The 18,196-nt window shown below is 50.5% G+C and overlaps 3 protein-coding genes across 3 annotated transcripts, besides 3 other annotated features; all 3 read right to left on the bottom strand.

The window, feature by feature from the left end:
* Positions 1 to 632: 632 nt before the first annotated feature.
* FPSE_00192 (uncharacterized protein) lies at positions 633 to 2,324 on the bottom strand (the record flags this gene model as incomplete). The annotated part of the gene is made up of 2 exons (XM_009253312.1): positions 633 to 1,749; positions 1,810 to 2,324. The coding sequence occupies 2 exons, from the start codon at positions 2,322 to 2,324 to the stop codon at positions 633 to 635; spliced, it is 1,632 nt and encodes a 543-aa protein (XP_009251587.1).
* Positions 2,325 to 3,214: 890 nt separating this feature from the next.
* Positions 3,215 to 3,235: a microsatellite.
* Positions 3,236 to 10,420: 7,185 nt separating this feature from the next.
* Positions 10,421 to 12,080, bottom strand: FPSE_00193 (uncharacterized protein; the record flags this gene model as incomplete). Its single annotated transcript, XM_009253313.1, has 6 exons — positions 10,421 to 10,594; positions 10,684 to 10,930; positions 11,016 to 11,406; positions 11,561 to 11,843; positions 11,971 to 11,991; positions 12,060 to 12,080. The coding sequence occupies 6 exons, from the start codon at positions 12,078 to 12,080 to the stop codon at positions 10,421 to 10,423; spliced, it is 1,137 nt and encodes a 378-aa protein (XP_009251588.1).
* A 766-nt stretch (positions 12,081 to 12,846) lies between these two features.
* On the bottom strand, positions 12,847 to 17,604 carry FPSE_00194 (uncharacterized protein; the record flags this gene model as incomplete). The annotated part of the gene is made up of 3 exons (XM_009253314.1): positions 12,847 to 13,404; positions 13,461 to 13,687; positions 13,737 to 17,604. The coding sequence occupies 3 exons, from the start codon at positions 17,602 to 17,604 to the stop codon at positions 12,847 to 12,849; spliced, it is 4,653 nt and encodes a 1,550-aa protein (XP_009251589.1).
* Positions 14,128 to 14,256: a repeat region.
* A 120-nt stretch (positions 17,605 to 17,724) lies between the features above and the next one.
* Positions 17,725 to 17,757: a microsatellite.
* The last annotated feature ends 439 nt before the right edge of the window (positions 17,758 to 18,196 follow it).

The raw sequence follows: 18,196 nt of genomic DNA, 5'->3' as shown, positions 1-18,196 counted from the left end.
GCCATATATGCATTGAAAGAAAATAAACGATATGTATAGAAATAAGAAAACATGCTGAGAAAAGAAACAGACATTGACAAAGCGGGGTGCAACACCCCTGAACTGTTGTTGAGAGCCTCGCTCTGGTTTGTACCGTATCTGCTATTCGTATTTCGGCCATCATATTTTTCTCCTCTTTTCTACCCCTTTGTATCCCCTTCATGCCTCACCCTGCCGATGAGCAACTCTGGATTGTAGGTTCGTGTGGACGATTTTTGTATGTAAGCGTTCGGGTTCGCGTGAGCGGGAGATTCAAATCTTCAAGGGTGGTTTGGGTATAAGAAATTGTCCGTTCCTGTATGGCAGGCTGTTTTTTGTAAAGTTTCAGTGTGTTTTTTTGTCCGATAATTGCCGCAAGTAGTCGAAGGTCCTGTGTCGAGCCCAATGGTCAAGTTTGCAATCGATGCCGCAAAGTGAAAATACTGAGAGTGCAGGTTCTTGCGTGAGCAGAACAGCGACCCATAATGGTCCTGAACAAAGCACTCTCCCCTCTAATACTCTCGGCAATTAAACTCGAGAGCAAGTTCAACTGGGAAGGTATAAACATGAAAGAAAGAGAAAAAAACAGGCTCAATGGGTTTCCGCAGAACAACTCAGGCTGGCTCCATCTTGGCTGATAGAAGAACAGGTGCTTCAACGTCGCCTTCGGGAATACGGGACAGGCCACCAATCGACTGTCGACCTTGGTGGATCTTGAGCTTTTTGGTCAACTGGACGATAGACATATAGTCGCTCGTGTCAAATGTGCCAGCTGATTGGATGTAGTTGAGTAGTGTTTGTGCTGCCCGGCGAGCATCCTCCTGGGACGGCGAAACTGGAGACGAGTCGATCGGGGTTGACGATGTGGCACTGGTTGCTGCTGCGGAGCGATTTATACTCGAGTTACTGCTGCTGCGGCGCAGTACTGGAGGCGGTGAGTTGACGTTGGTGTCGATACTGAATGGCGCTTGCAGTTCATGCTGGGGCGACTCCAGAGCTGAAGACGGCGCAGTCGATGACGAGGGATATCGAGGTGTCATTGGCTCCGCTGAGCATGAGACTTGGTTCACGTAGTCAATGTTGAGGGATGGGAATGTATTGCTCCTCTTCTCCCTGTGTTGGAAATCCATTGGGAAACCTCCCACGTTGGGATCAGGGGAGAAAGTGAAGGTACCCGTAGGGCTCATTGTACCCGTCGAGAACGAAGACGCACCGTTGTCCCTGAAATCACTAGATAGCGATGTTGTTGATTGGGATTCTGCATGTTTGTAACCAAAGTCAAAGTCGATTCCATCGACATGTGCCTCTTCGTCGCTTCTGCTTCCGGATAGGGGCGAGAGCTGTCCTGTTGGTGACACAGGTGATAAGTCGCCGGTCTTCGTGGCAAGTGTCGATAGTCTTGCGCTGTCTGGTATGTTGGCTTCGGAAGCTCTTCGCATCAATTTGCCTGCCCCAATACCATGCTTTTGCTTAAACTTTTGTAGCCAGCTGCTATTCAGGTTGTTCAATACACTCTCTTGATTGCCGCTCGCATGGGCAAATAGTCTTGCCTGTTCCATAATCTCTTCGTCGCTGACCTGAAATCCTCGTTGCTGCTGTCTCCTGACGTAGTTGCTGAGTGTTCGATCGAAATCGGGGTGTTTGCCCTTTCCACGCTTCACGGCGGCATTTTCCGGTTCTTGATCTCGTTTCAAGTACTGGTCCTTGTGTCTTAAAACCTTTGATACCGTGCTGTTATGTTTTTGTTAGATTCCTATGGCGAAGTGTGGCTTGGTATCCAAAAATGCCTACCTTCTCTCAACGCCGAACCGGGCTCCAATGTCGGCTTGTCGAGTACCAGGGTTGTCCTCGTGAAACTGGCACATAGCTCTCTTTTGCTCTGTAGTCAGGGTTTTCCTCGACTTTTCGTGCTGGGTCGGTAATCTGGGGGGTTCTACAGGCGGAGCGCTGGTGGCAGGCGCCATTGATACCGGCGGTGCCGGATAGCTCTGCTGAGGAGCTGGGTTTGTCAACTGGCTCGGCCAGGTCTGGTTTGTGTTAAGCAGGGGAAGCTGCGGGTGTGCCATTGGAGGTGGTGCAGGCTGTATCATTTGGTGTGTTTGTGGTGGTGGCATTCGGTTCATCGATTCTGATGGTAGTCCGTGGACTCCAAAGGCACCAAAGGATGGATATTCGGTCAACGGGCTGGCACTGTATGGGCTTTGACTGTAGGGACTGATACTCGTCCAGACATCACCTCCATATCCATTGCTCTGGGCCATTGTGTTGTCCTGTCCCATTGTAGACGTCCCATTGACGTGGTTCATCGTTGCGTGTGTTATCCAGCTGACACTGGATCAAGTATAGAAGATGTTAGAATTGGTCAAGTGGTTGCCAATGCCTGTAGAGTCTCGTCCACAAGAGCTAGTCAAGGATGAGATGCTGAATAATGATTTGACCTGCCCGGGTTCCTGTGAACTGGAAACGAAGATGGAGGGGAACAGTAGATTTAGTGTGATGGTCCTCACGTTTGACATCGGTCGATGTGTAGATGCATCGTTTTGTCCGAGTTGGTTCCTGAATGTGTAGACAAAATGCGGCCCACGTTTGCCGTCGATCTCCCAAGTTCCTGCTCAGGGCACTTTGTACCTCAGTAGATGATGTTGAGTGTCTTGGAACAAACCTTTACACGATCCAACATCAACACACAAGTAGCTCAACCACGGGTTACCGGAATGAGTCTAGCCCTCAATGATGGACCAGCAGTATTTAGAACCGTCCAAATCGTAGAAAAGTTGGCCTTTGGGTAGGTCTCGAAGCAGTTCTGCCTGTTTGTGAATCTTGTTCGATGGGCAGAAACAACTCTTCTCTCAAGACGCAAGCTCACTAAAGTGAGACACGGCGGGAAGTTTCTTCTACTTGCTTTTTCTCGCTGAGCTCGTGGAAATTGCGGAGACAATAACGCCGTCTCAGGATAAAGGCGGCAGGGCAATGTACAAAACAAGACAATAACGGACTGAGTAGGTGGAGGGTGGGCGGGCGGATGAGAAAAGCCACAGGGGGCGGTAAAACAGTAACGATGTCCAGAAACGACTGCCAGTAGCTTGATCCGGACGACAACGTCAAGACAAAGTTTCGATGGTGGACCACAGACTTGAGGCGAACGTTCCAACACGAGGCCAGACCGTTGAGGAGTATATCGTTTTTCAATACGCGCAGTGTAGTGTAGTGTAGTGTAAACAAGCGAGACCTAAAGCCATATCCATAGCTACATATGTAAAGATGAGACCCCAGAGGTTGACCCTCTCCATATACATATGTATGCAGAACGCACGAGGAATAGGCAAGGGTGTGGGGGTTTCCCTTCAACAAGGGGGAGGGGTGTGTACTGTAATCGTGAGATCAAGAAATGGTGTGTGTGGGAGGGCAGTGGGTTGTTGAAGCCAGTGTGCTCTGTAGGCAACTGATGAATCCTTAAAACGCAGTCTAAGTGTGTGTACAGTGCATTGAGGTGTGGATGAAGCTGATAAAGACGGAAAGTGTTTTGAATTGGGTATGACAAGACCTTCAACGCCCAGAGCAAAGAACTAAAGCTCACAGGCAAGACAGAGGCTCACGCACACAGGTACGCATACTCATTCACCCGCTAACAGTCGCGGCAATTTGATCAAAATCAAAGAATGATAGACGACGGGCCCATGAGGTAATGGGATGGGACGCCTTCGGGTTCGGAGATAGACCGGTGAGCTAGGGTACATTGCTATGGAGCTCTCAGCCGAATCTTCTTCTTGTTGTTGATCCTAGCCAGACCATCGCCAGGTCGGAAAAAGCAAGAGAATCGTCGTCAGCCGTTGAAGGAATCCATGAACAGGCGCAAACCCCGTGACTGGCGGCCATCTGACAGGTGAAAGCTGAACAGATATCAAGAAAGTACATATTGGTTAATGAATCAATATTTTACCCGTTGGTACAAGCTTCTGATCGACGGCACGAGTAGTGAAAGAAGCAACGAGAGATGTCCAAAATCGTCTGGACAAGACCAAGGTATCATTCTCCATCTTAACGTTGCAACCCTAGCAATTGGGTTTCTGCGTATTCATTCTGTCAATGCTGCGGCTAGCTCTCCATAGACCAATATTAACAGCGGGTTTTGTCTTCGGACCTGTAGTCCCTCATTTCACCCCGACCAGACTGACCCTGTTCTCACGAGAGCTGAGAGCAACGGTATGGCTCAGTTCCGACGAGAATGAGGTCAGAAGAAGGGGCGTGCTATGTCAGTACTAGCTCACTGGAGCTTTCTGTAAGAGGAGGAGGAAGAAGAAAAAGTCGCGCTCGGGCTAGAGAGATAGTCCATCTGGGAACCATCAGCTTGCAGCTTTCATAGGGTATCTCTCTCTGATCTAGAAAGCGCGGCGCGCCAAAAAAAAACCATGCGATTCGATGGTAATAGTTGACTAGTCCGTGTTTAAACTGGAGATGGGCCATGGAGAGCTATCATAGGTCAGCCATTTCTTCCGCAGAGAGTCCACTCGGTGGACTGGTCACCTGTTAAACCAGATCCTCCCCAGACGAAACCCAGCCTGGCCTGGAGGTCCGAAGCCTTGAACCGTAATATTAACATGCTGGTTCTAGTATAATACCCAATCTTTTGGTGGGATAGCGGCAGCAGGGACTTGATACAGCCCAAAGTAAGATCGACCAACGGGTCACGGATGAGATACAGTCTACAGTACAGAAAGAGTATGTATGCAGCAACGGCAACGGCATGCCCGGCCACTCTTAGAGACAGGGGTTCGTGATGATCCTGGTACTTGATGGAAAGAAACCTCCAGTGATCAAGGATAATTATCGTTGACCGCGAGTAAGTCGACTATTGACGAAAACCGTAAATTATGGCGGGGCATGGATGGTCGTGATGATGGCAATTCAGCTTGTTAGCTCTTGATGCAGCAATCATTCAGCTTCAGCCTTGAGCGGACCAGCCCGCGCGGTCTCGTATATGTCACTCTTGGTTCTCCCTCTTATTTCCTTCTCGAGCATTTAACCCTGATACACGGCGCGCTTCACGGTCAAAGCCCAACCGGGAGGTGAGATCCGGAGCTCAGACCTGTCTCATGGGAAGGATGGAGCGGAGGCGTGGTGATTAAGAAGGGAGGGGATTGATGAGCAAGGCTTTGGTTGTTTGATTCGTTCAGCCTTGTTCCTCATACCATGCCCTAGTATCCTAGCCACAGCTTCTCCTTTGCCTGTCGTGTCTCCTCGCCTCATCCTGCTTGCCTCGTGGTCCCAGGATTGCATAGCTAACCCGAGTGTAAACCGAGTGCCTCAGGTTGTTAAGGGTCCTCTTCGCTTATGAGATATGGACCCCCCGAAACTTCATCTGGGTATCCTTGTCTTTTGAACCAGCTCGTCCTTGTTCTTGCTAGCCTACAGGCCAAGATCTTTGAGCGGCATGGCTTACTGGTCAAAGTTTAGTGTAGTCAGACATCATGACCCGTGGAGATATGGCACCAAGGTAACATGCGGGCCCAATCCAAACCAGGACGAAGAAAGGGATTTGTAGTGGCTATCTCACTCTGTAACAGACCGGTGCACGTGGTCCGCCAGTGTTCAATATTGAGTTATTTCATGTGGGACAAATCCAGCGAAGGTTGCGACGTGCACGCTTCAACTCTTGTTCATGCGGGCGGAGCAATGATCATTGTAAAGTCTGCCCACGAAACATCTCCCTGTTTGATTTTGATCATCGACTACAGTTCGGTTCATGTTGATGGTAATTATTGGTGGTTCAATGTTGCCTTTATCGACGCAAGCTCCCATGGTAGCAGTCATGTCAAAGACTGTCAACACCAGCACTAACCCCGGTTCTCTCTCCCACCTTTTCAATACCATGATGACATGGTGCTCTCGGGATGCCGCAACTGGAATGACGGTGGGTCGAAATCCGAGGCCAGACCGTCCTATCGCGTATTGTGAAGGACATTGATGTGCGTATGGTAAGGCACCAGTACTGGGCAAATTTGGAGCTTCATGGTGTTTGCCTCGCAGCCTTGGTATGGCTTGTCTTTGGATGAGAAACAGACGGAGATCTACCGCTACTCTGAGCAAGGTAGAACTGGGGCTTACCAGGGCAAATCGACAGAGGCAGACTAGTGGGACGGCCCTTTCTGGAGCCAGTTTGACAGCCGCCGCCTGCCGCCTATTGCAGCATGGCCAGTTGCCATTCCGCCCCTAGTCCATCCCATCAACATCCATGTCCGACCTCCGTGACATGCCCATGTGTGTAGGGCTCTGGGCTTGGCCTTGTTTTCGTCATGGTTAGCCTTGTCTTGTAAGCAACAAATGGTAGGTCGTGCAATGAGTGGTGATTTCCTGAGTAGCATTTTCATTTCTTCATCTTTCGTATCGGAAGTAGGTCAGTCGCGATGGGGGATCAGCGTCGTGGCTGGAGGGGTTAGTGCAATCTCGGGAGAGTTCAATTAATCAACCTGTCAATCATTGGACATGCAGCCACTACTGTGCAGTATGTACCATGAATGAATGACCTTGCTCGACCCAGAGATTTCGCCATTGGGCAGCAAGTATCCATAATCTGCCAATGTTTGTCCGTCTCTCCTCGTCAAGTCTGAGGAGAAATGCGATGGGACAAATGCACATACATGGATGATGAGCGGACAGAGGGAGAGCGAAGGAGGGGATTAAGTTGTGGCGCGCCATGGACGGTCCAATCCGCCCGGGTGTTGATCCAGTTGGCCAATTTGATCAAGATCCCTGACGCCGCCCTGATCGTAGGCTGAGGGTAATTTTGATGGTGTCTAGTGTCTGTTTGCTTCTGTCTTTGGCGACAGCAGGAGAGATGAGTACGGCAAGTCAAGGTAGTGGGAAAGACCTAAGGACGGGAGCCCCATTATTTTGGATTGTTTGGCGTTGACGATCCTCAGGCCCTGGCTCCAAGTTGGTAGCGAGAAGGAGCTCTTTGTGGACGGCAGTTGTTACTGATTCATGGAAGGAGCTCCTCAGAACCTAGGTACTAACCTAGGGCAAGGCAGGTACGTACTTGCCGGTGAAATGCAACTGTAATTGAAATTGCCTACATCCGAAGCACAAGACTTTACCTTGTCAGGTACTGACTGACCTCCAGTACCTGCCGGGCTGCCTGTACCTTAGTAGATCTGAATTCTGGACTCTAAACTCACTAAGAAATCTAGGCCTCAATGGATGGAGATATGCCCCTGTAACAAGCTTGCAGGAACATACATACATTCGAAAAACGAGGCCCTCCATGTGAGAAGATCATGGCTAGAAAGAATGGCGTCGAAATCTAGCCCTAGCACAGAGAAAATCATCCGGCATCTCATGACAGGAGCATCATGCCGGGCATGGCATCGATATCGTATCCTAAACGCCCGGTGAAAGAAACCGCATATACGTGGCCGATGTCGACCAATCGCTCTCGAGTTTGCTCTGATGCTCTTCATGAGCACTGCGTTTGGTCAATGGTTGCTAAGCAAGCGCTGCCAGGGGTCAGTCAATCAATCATCAACGGCCGAGGGATATTCCCTGTTCTCTCTGCCTCTCCTTTAGGCGCCATTCCATCTACCCCTTGCACTTGGTGCCCAGTTGAGTTGAGTGCTGATGAGATCTCATCAGCGCTGCAGCTGCCCGTCCTGCACTAGGTAGGCAGGTAAGTAATGATGACTGCGTTATGCGGATGTGTTTGAATGGCTGTTTTCTCCCCATTTTCTTCTAGCTACGATATCAATAAGAGGAGCATTAATTGACCTCAGCGTCAGCAGTAATGCTAACGATTTGCTTTTACATAGCGGGATCGGCCTTATCTAGTGCTTGACGAGCCGTGCCGTGTATTGATTTATGCCCGTGCTAGCCATGTAACCAATTTACCCGTACATACATACATACAATACATACAACCTTGCTGCTCATCTTTTCTGACAAGATCATGCTTAATCCCTTCCTCTGCTGAGCTAGAGGGAAAAAGAAAAAACGTCCATGCAGCAAACATCGAGAGACCGAGACTTTCTCCCTCCTTCCCTGCACTGCAGCCACTCTACCGGCTGTTGTATGACCTACCTACCTACGGTTACGGGTACCATAGGATACCCATAACTACCCTACCCTACCATGGCATGCCATACCCATATCCATGGCTACGACCTTGTCCTCGTCAACATTAGATGGGTGGATGGATGGATGCAATGTACATCGGTTGTGGAGATCACCTTTCGCCTAACAAGACTGTTGTTGGTTGCTCTTCTCTTCCCTGCTGCTGATGAGTCCCCTGGCCCTTCACTTCCCACTAACCCTCTTCAAACTTGGTGCTGGCTTCGGGACGTTTCTCGCCAAAGAGGCTTGCGCTCTCCGCCTTTCACAGTGAGTGTCTAGGCGCCGCCATCATCAGAGCTCATCAGTATGTACTTATCTCGGCTCAGGTGGACACTCCGGCGGACTGTACATACGAAGCACTTGGGCTAGCGAGGGGGGTAAAGCGGAACGGAGCGTGCTATGGAGCCCAAGGTAATATACATAGTACTGCGATGCGACAGTAGGGTACGTATATACTGTACATGATACTACTGCTACAAGGTACATACCAGGTAGGTAGGTATGTATGTGCCTTGGTACCTTGAATACGAAGCTGTGCAATACAAAACATTACCGCTTTTGACCCTGCCAAGTTGCATCAGTCAACCTTGGCAAAACTTGAGAGACGTGTTTCAAATATCTCACTCACTCACACTCGGTCACTTGCACAGGAGCAAAAAAACCTTCTTTCGCTACGGGTACATGACATGATGGGACCAAAACAGGGAAAGCCCTAGACCACCCTGGGAAAAAGGCAATGTGCCCTCTCGTCCCTTTAAGCGCCTTGATGCAAAGGCCAAGACCCAAAGCGCAACCTGATTCGCAAGTGTTAACCCCTGGCCCTGCATCCCACGCTTCTGCTGGGAAATCCGGCCGCAGATCAAGAGGCCCTCGGTTATGCAGGTCGAAGCTCTGCATCCCGTTGCTCGTTGACATCAGATGGTGGCGTCTTGAAGCTCTTGCATGCCATATCGTCGACAATATTATACCCGTCAGAATAATTGAAAAGAGTTAGTGCCAAACCACCTACCTATTCATCCGATATATCAACATGTGTCCGTGGTCTTAATATTGTATCGGAGGTAACCTCATGATGTTATCTGTCATAATGCATAGACCTTAAAAATTTCTCCTCTCGTCGTAGTGTGTGCTGCCTGAACCTAGCAAGAGTTTCTTCTTGGAAATATCTCCGCTCGGTCAAAACTTCTTTCAGCCGCGCGGATAGTTAATTGATTACCAATATCACCGTGATGAGACGCTGCAACACACGATCAGTTAGACTGCTGTTTCTGTTGGTGAGCAAATATGAGTATTGTCTTTTTAACAAATTGATTGTAATTCTTCTCCAGAGTTTGACCAGTACCCAACTACCGAATCTCTCTATCTTCTGCCAGAATCATATTTTGCGCTAAAATATCAACAGCGTTGCGTTGCTTTTTCTTCATCCCGGTCGCCAACCCGGATACTGAATTCCGTATGAATCCCGTCCCGTCCGTAGTTACTCCGTCTTGCTCTCCATCTTCATCTTAAAATCGTGTCCGTCCCTTGCTCATTGTCGTCTGCCATTGACCCAATCTACTGGGCAGCAGAAAAGTTGACCTCCCAAGACTTAGGGTACAAAAATAAACAGCCTAAAGGCTATGGTTTTAGTAGCATAAAATGACCTACTAATTTCGTCTCTTATGTTCTCAGCGGCCAATTTTTCTGATACCCTGAGGCCAATATTCCATCCCCCTGTTATAAACCCATCAGCCTGTCTGTGAGTAGGCACGCCACTTTCTCAACTCCCCCGGAAACTTGCGCCGATCATTATCGTGCCTGGCTGAGCCAGGTCGATACTTGTTGTCAGCTAGACGTGCTTGTAGCCGTGCATCCAGTGTCAGCCCTGTCCTTACTGACTCTATTGCAATCGACATCCCCCTGGTCTGCGCGGTTTCTTCCTCTCTATTCTCTTGAGCCACTCGGAGCTAAACCAGAGTCGCATACTGGAGGGTGATCGACTGTGCCATGTCTGGTGGTAACACCCTGATGCGAAAGCGGCAGTCCAAGCAATCTAGTTCACCAACCTTCTCGCGTTGCCGTGGGATCGCCCCCTTCAATCTCCGCAAGTTATCCTTTCATCGCTTGACAATGGTTACTGTTACAATAGTTAGCGTTACCGTAAGCCTAGTACAACCTGACCCCAGTAATCTAGCCCCAACAGACCAGAATGGGGTTGTGAGGAGGGACGCCATGACCAGCAAGTGAAGCAAGATCCTGAATCGGGTAGATCGCGTTCAATGAAGACCTTGGCTGCTCCCCCCTCCCTCGCAATCTGTGTTTAGGCTGCTACTGGGGCCCAAAGTTGGTTTCGGGGGTTCCGGTTCAACCTACCGACATCCTCATCACATAATTCATGGGACAAGCCAACGCGCTGAGGCTGATGCTTGACAGACTTGCCGTAAACGATGGCTGTCTTGAAAACCTCCGTAATACTTCGATGAATGGCGTTACACTACATATCAACCCAATTAGCAATCCAGAGTTATTCGTGAATGTGAAGATGCAAAGAGGCAAAAATATGAAGAAAATGGGCAGGCCTACAAAATCTTCAACGGTGCAGCGCGTAGCTCGGAGCACGACGGGCTGAGAGTAATCTGGCTGCTTTCCCTTGGGCTTTGTGTACACTCGAACCAGGCTGAGCTTGTCCCACATGGCCTCCATCAGCTCATCAATGTTCCATCCGTGTTCAGAGCTGATGGGAACAGCGTTGGGGATTCGGTACAGAAGATCGAGCTCCTCAATACTGATCGAATCTATCTTGTTCAGGCAGTAAACAACGGGGATGTAACTATCCGGTCAAAACGTTAGCAAGCCGGGTTTCATATTTGACCACAGAAGTAGGTCTGTGTGTCAGTTTGTTTTGGCATTCCTACCTCCGGCTCTTGGCCTCAAGAACGTCGATCAGGTCGTCGACTGTAGCGTCGCAGCGGATTGTAATATCCGCCGAGTTGATGCGGTATTCGCTCATAACAGCCTTGATCTCACCATGGTCGATATGGGTCAAGGGCACGGTGCTGGTGACATTGAGGCCACCCTTGTCCTTCTTCCTGAAGGTGATGTTAGGTGGCTCCTTGTTGATACGAATTCCGAAGCCCTCGAGTTCCGCCTCAATCACCCGCTTATCCGTCAAAGGCTTGTTCACGTCCAACACAATGAAGATCAGATGGCAAGTCTTGGCGACAGCAATAACTTGTCGACCTCGGCCACGACCATCCTTGGCACCTTCAATGATACCGGGAAGGTCAATGATCTGCAAAGGGGCGCCTAGAGAATGCGAGTCAGCCACGGCAATGTTTGACGCGCGGAGGAACCGTTGGCAAGTGGAATCGGGCATCAAGATCAAGCCGCCTTGTATCGAGCAAGCGGCCGCTTCTGACCGGTAAAGTGGAGGGGGAGGGGGATATCACAAAAGACTAACCGTTGTAGACCACCTGACCAGGCACAGAGGTCAGGGTGGTGAATTCATATGCGGCAGCCTCCGAATGCTGGCCCGTCAGTTTGCTCATGAGCGTACTCTTGCCCACTGAAGGGAACCCGATGAAGCCAATACTGGCAACACCCGTCCTGGCCACATCGAAACCAGTACCGCCACCACCACCTCCGCCGCTGGGAGTCAACAGCTCGCGCTTGAGCTTGGCCAACTTGGCCTTGAGCTGACCCAGATGGAAGGACGTCGCCTTGTTCTTCTGGGTTTTGGCCATCTAGTTACACACGTTAGAGCCGGTCCCCGTGGTCGATAAAACAAAAGGTGCTCCCATTATGACTCGTCGGTTGTGGTCATCTCCTAAAGCGTCGGGTAGAAGGGGGTTCGTTTGAGTTATCACGTACTTCGGCCTCAATATCTTTGATCTGGTGGGGGACTGGGGTTAGCAAACTTGTTCCAGGTGCGGTCTGTGACGGTGGGAGCGACTACGAACCTTGTCCACCGTGGTCGCCATGATTGCGGTTTCCTTTTCAGAAGCGGCTTAGAGTCGATATTTGGTGGTTGTCTGGCCTCAGATCTCGGGTTCGTCGCCCAATTCGTGATCAAGGCACTTTTGGTGATAAATTGCAAAGAAAGCGTAAATGCGTGAGTGGGAGTCGTCAAATGGTGGGGTAGAATTTTATGTGACCCATAAATCTTTGACGTCAGCCAAAATATTCTTTCACGACCAATCAAAATGTCTTTACGAGTCGAGTCGAGTCGCCTTCAAGACTTAGCAGTAGTAGATACCTACTGTGATGGAAATAGTAGTCATGATATAATTTATGGTTTTTCATGTTTCATGATTTGTTATATACATCCTCTCAAACACAGTGAGTTGAGTCTCTCTCACTAGCAGGACTGCCCATCAATCTCTGCTGCTTCTGCTTCTCTGCGACATCATAGTCATGCTCCTACATAAAACAACTGCCCATCATCTTGCGTAACCTTTCCGAGGTAGCCATCTCATCATCCGCTAACGCTCCAGATAATCGTCCATCCAACTCTACAATCGTGTCCATCAAATGTTCCACAAGCCTGTATTGTATTCCGATCCAATCATCGTGAGTGAACCCTAGTAGTAGTTCACAGACTACTATTCCCGCTTGTTGATAAAAGCAATAAGCCATTCCGTAGCCCTGGTCTGTATCTGCGCCGCCCATGATCGTTATGCTAACAAAGAAAACTGAAAGCAACAATAAAACAAGGTATGTTCGATCGACATGTCGAACTCAATAGATTCAGTGCGAGGTTCCGTTTGTTTTTCCGTTGATGCCGTTGGTCAATGTCTCGTGGCCTGCTGAAGCCATTGGCAAGCTCTCGATTGCCGATCCGGGCGTCAAAGCCTTGAATGTGCCGTTGACAGCATGCCCTCCTGAAATCATCGATTTTTGGCTGATTGGAGAAGAATGAATGCCATTGATGAAAGGTGAACTGAGGTGGCCGTTGATGAGATGCTCTAGACCTTGTTCCAAGCAGAGCCGCGCATAGTCAGGGTCTTCTGGAAACACTTGCACCAGCCCACGCCGCGGCACCTTCTTATCGGGGAAAGGAGTGCTGCTTGTTTGTGCTAGCTGAGGCATGTCCTCGCCCACTAGTGCCCCGTTGAGATAGTATTTGCATCGAGGAGCAAGTCCATGATAGCGGGCAGCATCTGGATCTTGCTTCCACTTCTGACACGTACCCCAACCCCATTGCATGCTTTGTGCCTCTGACTCCAGAAGTTCACGGTATTCGACCGCAAGCTGGGTGTTGCGAAGATGTGGTATGTTGGAGACAGTATACATTAGGTCAGACAACTGTGTTGCGTTAGCTTCAAAATCCTTCGTCCATTCTCGCGTTCTGGAGTAATTACCTTGACAAAGAACATGTCCATGTTGCGGAACTTCTCCCAAGCTTCTTCTCTTAACCGTTGCTTTGTATGAAAACACAGCTCAGAAGGATCCTCGTCGCCGTAGTATTCTGGCAGTTGGCGGCCAAGATCCCAGACTTTGTCGTCTACAAGAGAGTAGAGACGCCACTCTACGCGCCAGAGAGACATCTTGGCTAATTGACTGACGGGAGCGCGCTCCCAGGCCGTATCTGAGACTTTGTTAGCCATCATGTCAAGAATTGCGGCCGTGGAACTTACATCTTGAGAGTTCCAGATCCTTCTCGCCTAGAAGCAGAGCCACATGAGTGTTGAGCACCCATTGCTCACGACCTTCAGGCGTGCCGTTGGCTTCTCGTCGAATTGTATCGTATCGGCAGCCTTGAATGCGTTTAAACTTATCTGCAAGGACTGGAAGCTTGGGGTTTGGACATGTATCAAGCCATCGTAGAAGAGGAGGCAATTTGCCTAGGCGGATGCGTTCCTGCTCTTCGCGGAATCGACGTTGTTCGGCTTCACGCGCGGCACGTTTGCGCTCTTGATCTTCACGGTGCGCACGTTCTCGCCTATCACGCTCTTTCCGCTCCTCTTCCTCACGTTGGCGGCGAGCTTCTTCAGCTGCCTCACGCTCGAGTTGTTCGCGGTGCAGCCTCTCCTCTTCTTCACGCTGCTTCTGCTCTTCCTCTTCCCTCTTCTTTCTCTCTACTTCCACCCGTCGCTTCTCTTCCTCTTCCTGTCGCGCCTTTTCCTCAACTTCGCGTCTTTGTTTCTCATCCTCCTCTCGACGTTGGCGCTCTTGCTCGTCTTTGCGCTTGCGCTCAACTTCGTGCTCTTCCTGTTCCTTTCGTAATCTCTCCTTCTCTGCTGACTCCTCCTTCCGCTTCTTCTCCTCTTCCTCTGCTTTCTTTCGGGCCTCTTCTTCCTCGTGTCGCTTAGCTGCTTCAGCTTCGGCCCGTTTTCGTTCGTCCTCTTTCTTGCGTGTAATCTCCTTCTTTCGTGACTCTTCCTTCTTAGCTGCCTCTGCATCGAGTTGTCGTTGTTTTTCTTGCTCGGCCTCCTTGGCTTCCCTAGCCTCCTTGGCCCGAGCTGCTTGCAGTTCCGACTCTGATACAGCCTTGATAGAATCAGCATCTCTCATCTCCACGTCAGTCTCCTCTGACTTGACATGGATTTGTCTTTCAGCACTGCTGGCACGATCGATATCAGCACGATGGGAGTTGGCGCGCCTTTCGCGTTTATCATCGTCATGCTTCTTTTGTATCGATTTGGCCACTGGCTTGGAGGAGTCTTGAGCGTTGTTGGGTTTGCGAGGTCTTTCATCAGAGGACAAAGTTTGTTTCGGACGTTTCTCTTTTGTTTCGCCCTCGAGACGTCGACGTTTAGGGGGGAGTTCGCTGTCATCCTTATCACCATTACTTGGTCGATCAGGTGTGATGCTAGCACGGTGCCTTTTAGTTGATCCGTCGCCAGACACAGACAAACGGTCACGAGATTCGTCTCTTTTGAGAGCCTTCGTTCGATCGTGGTACTTCTCAGACAATTTTTCAACCCTGTTCTTGTCGTGCTTGTCCACTGGTTCCTCGTGCTTAGACTCGTGCGGACTTGTCGGGGGTTCTTTGAAAGACGAAGCGTTCGATGCCATGCTGGCGCGTCGTTGTCGCTCGCGTTCTCCTCGAAGCTCGCCTTTAGATACAAGTTTCCTCCTGGGTTTAACCGTTTCGCCTTCAGAAGATACACCAGCAGCATCAGAGTCGACATGCTTGGCCTTGAGTTGCTTGTGAGAAATGGTTGGAGACACTTCGCGGTCGGAGACATTAATGGACGGAATACGATCTTCTTTCCGAGGTCGTCCTGGGCCACGCTTTGAGGTTTCATCTCCCTGGTTCGTAATAGAGTTGGATCGTCGCTTTTCCCTTGGGCTGGTGAGTTTAGAAGCGGCAGATTTTTTCTTCGGCTCGGGGCTGGAGAGGTTTCGTTTATGCTGGCGGGCCTCCTCCTTGTCTTTCGTTTCCACGCGTCGTGCACGCTTGGCTTCTCGCTCTTCACGCTCGCCACGTTCTTGGTCTCGTTCGCGTCGACTTGGTGACTTTGCCCTGGCTGAATCCTTATGGCTTCTCTTGTACTCGTCGTAGGCATTCTTCAACATGTGCTCTTCGTCTTTCCAGTTCGGGCCTGCACGCTGTCGGGCAATTTCGTAGTATGTTTCGCCCTTGTATCTCCTAGTAGGATCGAACCCGGCCTGTTCCAACAGTAATTCGACCACTTTGATGTTTTCCTGCCCAATCGCTGCGAGTATCGGCGTCGCAAACTCTGGCTGAGCATTGTAGACAGGTCGCGGGTCTGGATTAGCGCCTCCCAGACCCAGGAGCAATTGAATGACTAGATCGTGTCCACCTCGCGCTGCAGCAACCATAGACTCGGGGTCGTTGAACCCCTCCTTCACTTGCAAAATGCGGGCGACAGTTTCCTCATCTCCTCGTCCCGCAGCCTGCCGGAGTGTCTTTTCGTCGAGGGGCATGTATAAGAGGTCGTTTCGTGTCTTTGTTGCTCGCACGGTTCCCGTTCTCCGGCCTGATCCAGAGTTTGTGGCGGGTGAACGACGTGGACTATCTGGAGCGTGCGAGTCCCTGGCGTCCTGATCTTGGTGCGAGTGGTGTTCTTCCGAAGTGCGCCTTCGATCCCCCACTCGCTTCCTCGCTGCCATGAGAGCGGCTTTGATCTCGTCCGCGTTATCTGTGTCCTCGCTTACACGATCGATGGGCTCCTCGCCGTTGACGTTTGCTTTTCGGGGGTTGACGCCGGCTTCTAGCAATAGCTTGACAACGCCTAGATGGCCGTTATCGACTGCGTCCAGCAGTGGTGTGTCTTTGTCGTAATTGACACAGTCCAGGTTGCATCCAGCATCGATCAGAAGTTTAACGATGTCTTCGCAGCCATTAATAGCTGCAATTTGAAGTGGCGTATTTCCAGCGTAGTCGGCAACATTTAAGTCTTCGGGTCTTTCGGTCAGACGTGTTTTGGCTCCCTCATATTCGCCACGTGCGCAAGCTCGGGCAAGGAAGGTTTGGCCATGAGCATCGAGGTGCTTCTTATGGGGGGCCATTCTTGCGGGGGATGCATTTGTATCGGTGGCGGGCGTTGCCAGGCTACGAAGTTTAGAGCTGCGAGGGTGGGGGCTGCCACTGGCAGAAGAATCGTCGGAGTGCCAGTCGGTCGAGTGCAGTGGGGGCGGCAGCCGCCGCTTCTTCTGACCAAAACCGTTGGATGTGTAAGAAGGTAATTGGGATGAAGCACTTCGTCGGTGTGTTCGAGACTGTGGGGAAATGGATCGTGTTTGCGAATCATGTTGTGCCTTTGCCGAGAAAGGCTTGTGCTCTTTTGGCAGGCGAGTCGAATCGATGCTCACACTGGTTGTTCGTTGTCGCCTGATTTTGCGACCCTCTCCTTCGTCGTCGGACTCAACTTTGAGGCTTTTGCGCTTATTAGGCATAGAAGTTTCGCTCGATTTCAGCTTTTTGGCGATTACCTTTCGAGCAATCAGGCGGTTCGATGAGGGTTCAGAATCTGAAGACGAGTGTGTGTCCTCGACAAACCGGCGACGCTGCTGTTGCCTATGATGCGGCGGAGACGCGGGCGCCGAGCTTAAACCACTTGAGGCAGCCGCATCTTTACCTCGTGATAGTTTCTCACGTTCAAGATGAGCAGGCGTGCGCTTATTTTTCACAGGGTCGCCACGGGCATGAATAGATGATGCCTGCTTTTCAAGCTCCAGAGGGCGGTAACCAGCAGCCTTGATAGAGGATTTAGAGTTGTCGCCGTCACCGTCACTCTTGTCCTCCTGCCTCACCTTTCGAGCTTTTGACGGAGAGTGGCCATCCTTGCCTGGCAGCACGATGGTTTCTGCATCAGAATCGCGGTCTTCGGAAGCATCTTGATCGACTACAGAAGAATTCGCGTTCCGACGGGCATCTTTGTCCTTGTCTTTGTCCTTTCCAATAGGCTCGGAAGGCTTTGAGCTTACTGGCGGCGGTGTCGACTTCGATGTTTCGGGTTTCGATTCAGGCCGCTGATGAGGGGAGTCGCCAGCAGGCCTCGTCTGGTCGGACTGGGCAGCATTCTGCGCATCCATGACATTTACCTGCGAGGACGACTAGCGACTACCACCATTCTGGTGATGATGATCAAAGCTGAGGATGGTTGGCGATAAACTCGCGCGGTTGCTGATGCTGATGCGTATGCCTTGAACCTAGAACTGAATTGAACTGAATTGGGTTGAGTTGAACGTAACGGGCGGGCGCGACAGTGAGGTAGCGAAAGGACACGGGCGCAGTCAAAAGACACGCACGAAACAGAGGCGGAGAAAAACACCAAAGGCTATGCGCAATGACAGAACTGATTCGACAAGTCGAAATGAGGAGAAGATGGCGTCGACTATTGTTGTATGTGGATAATGGGAGACGATGAGAATGTTAGGTTTCGGATTGAAGGTAGAGTAGAATTGGAATTGAAAGTGGAGGCTTATTGGCGACGGAGGACCGATACTGGATGGAGACGTAAACCTTGTTTTAGGTAGGTACTATGTAGGTATAGTTACGTTGTGGTATCCGTGGGTGTCCGTAGGTGGTTAGGTATATTGAGAGACGGTCTAATGATGCGGCGTCTTTGCCTAAGTGAGAGAGGAGTGAGGGCGACCGCTAAGCAAGACAGATGAGACGAGACGA

Source organism: Fusarium pseudograminearum, chromosome 4, assembly GCF_000303195.2.
Source record: "Fusarium pseudograminearum CS3096 chromosome 4, whole genome shotgun sequence".
In the NCBI taxonomy this organism is placed as follows: domain Eukaryota; kingdom Fungi; phylum Ascomycota; class Sordariomycetes; order Hypocreales; family Nectriaceae; genus Fusarium; species Fusarium pseudograminearum.
Note: the sequence above shows the minus strand (reverse complement) of the source record. Positions and strands in the feature narration are given on the sequence as shown.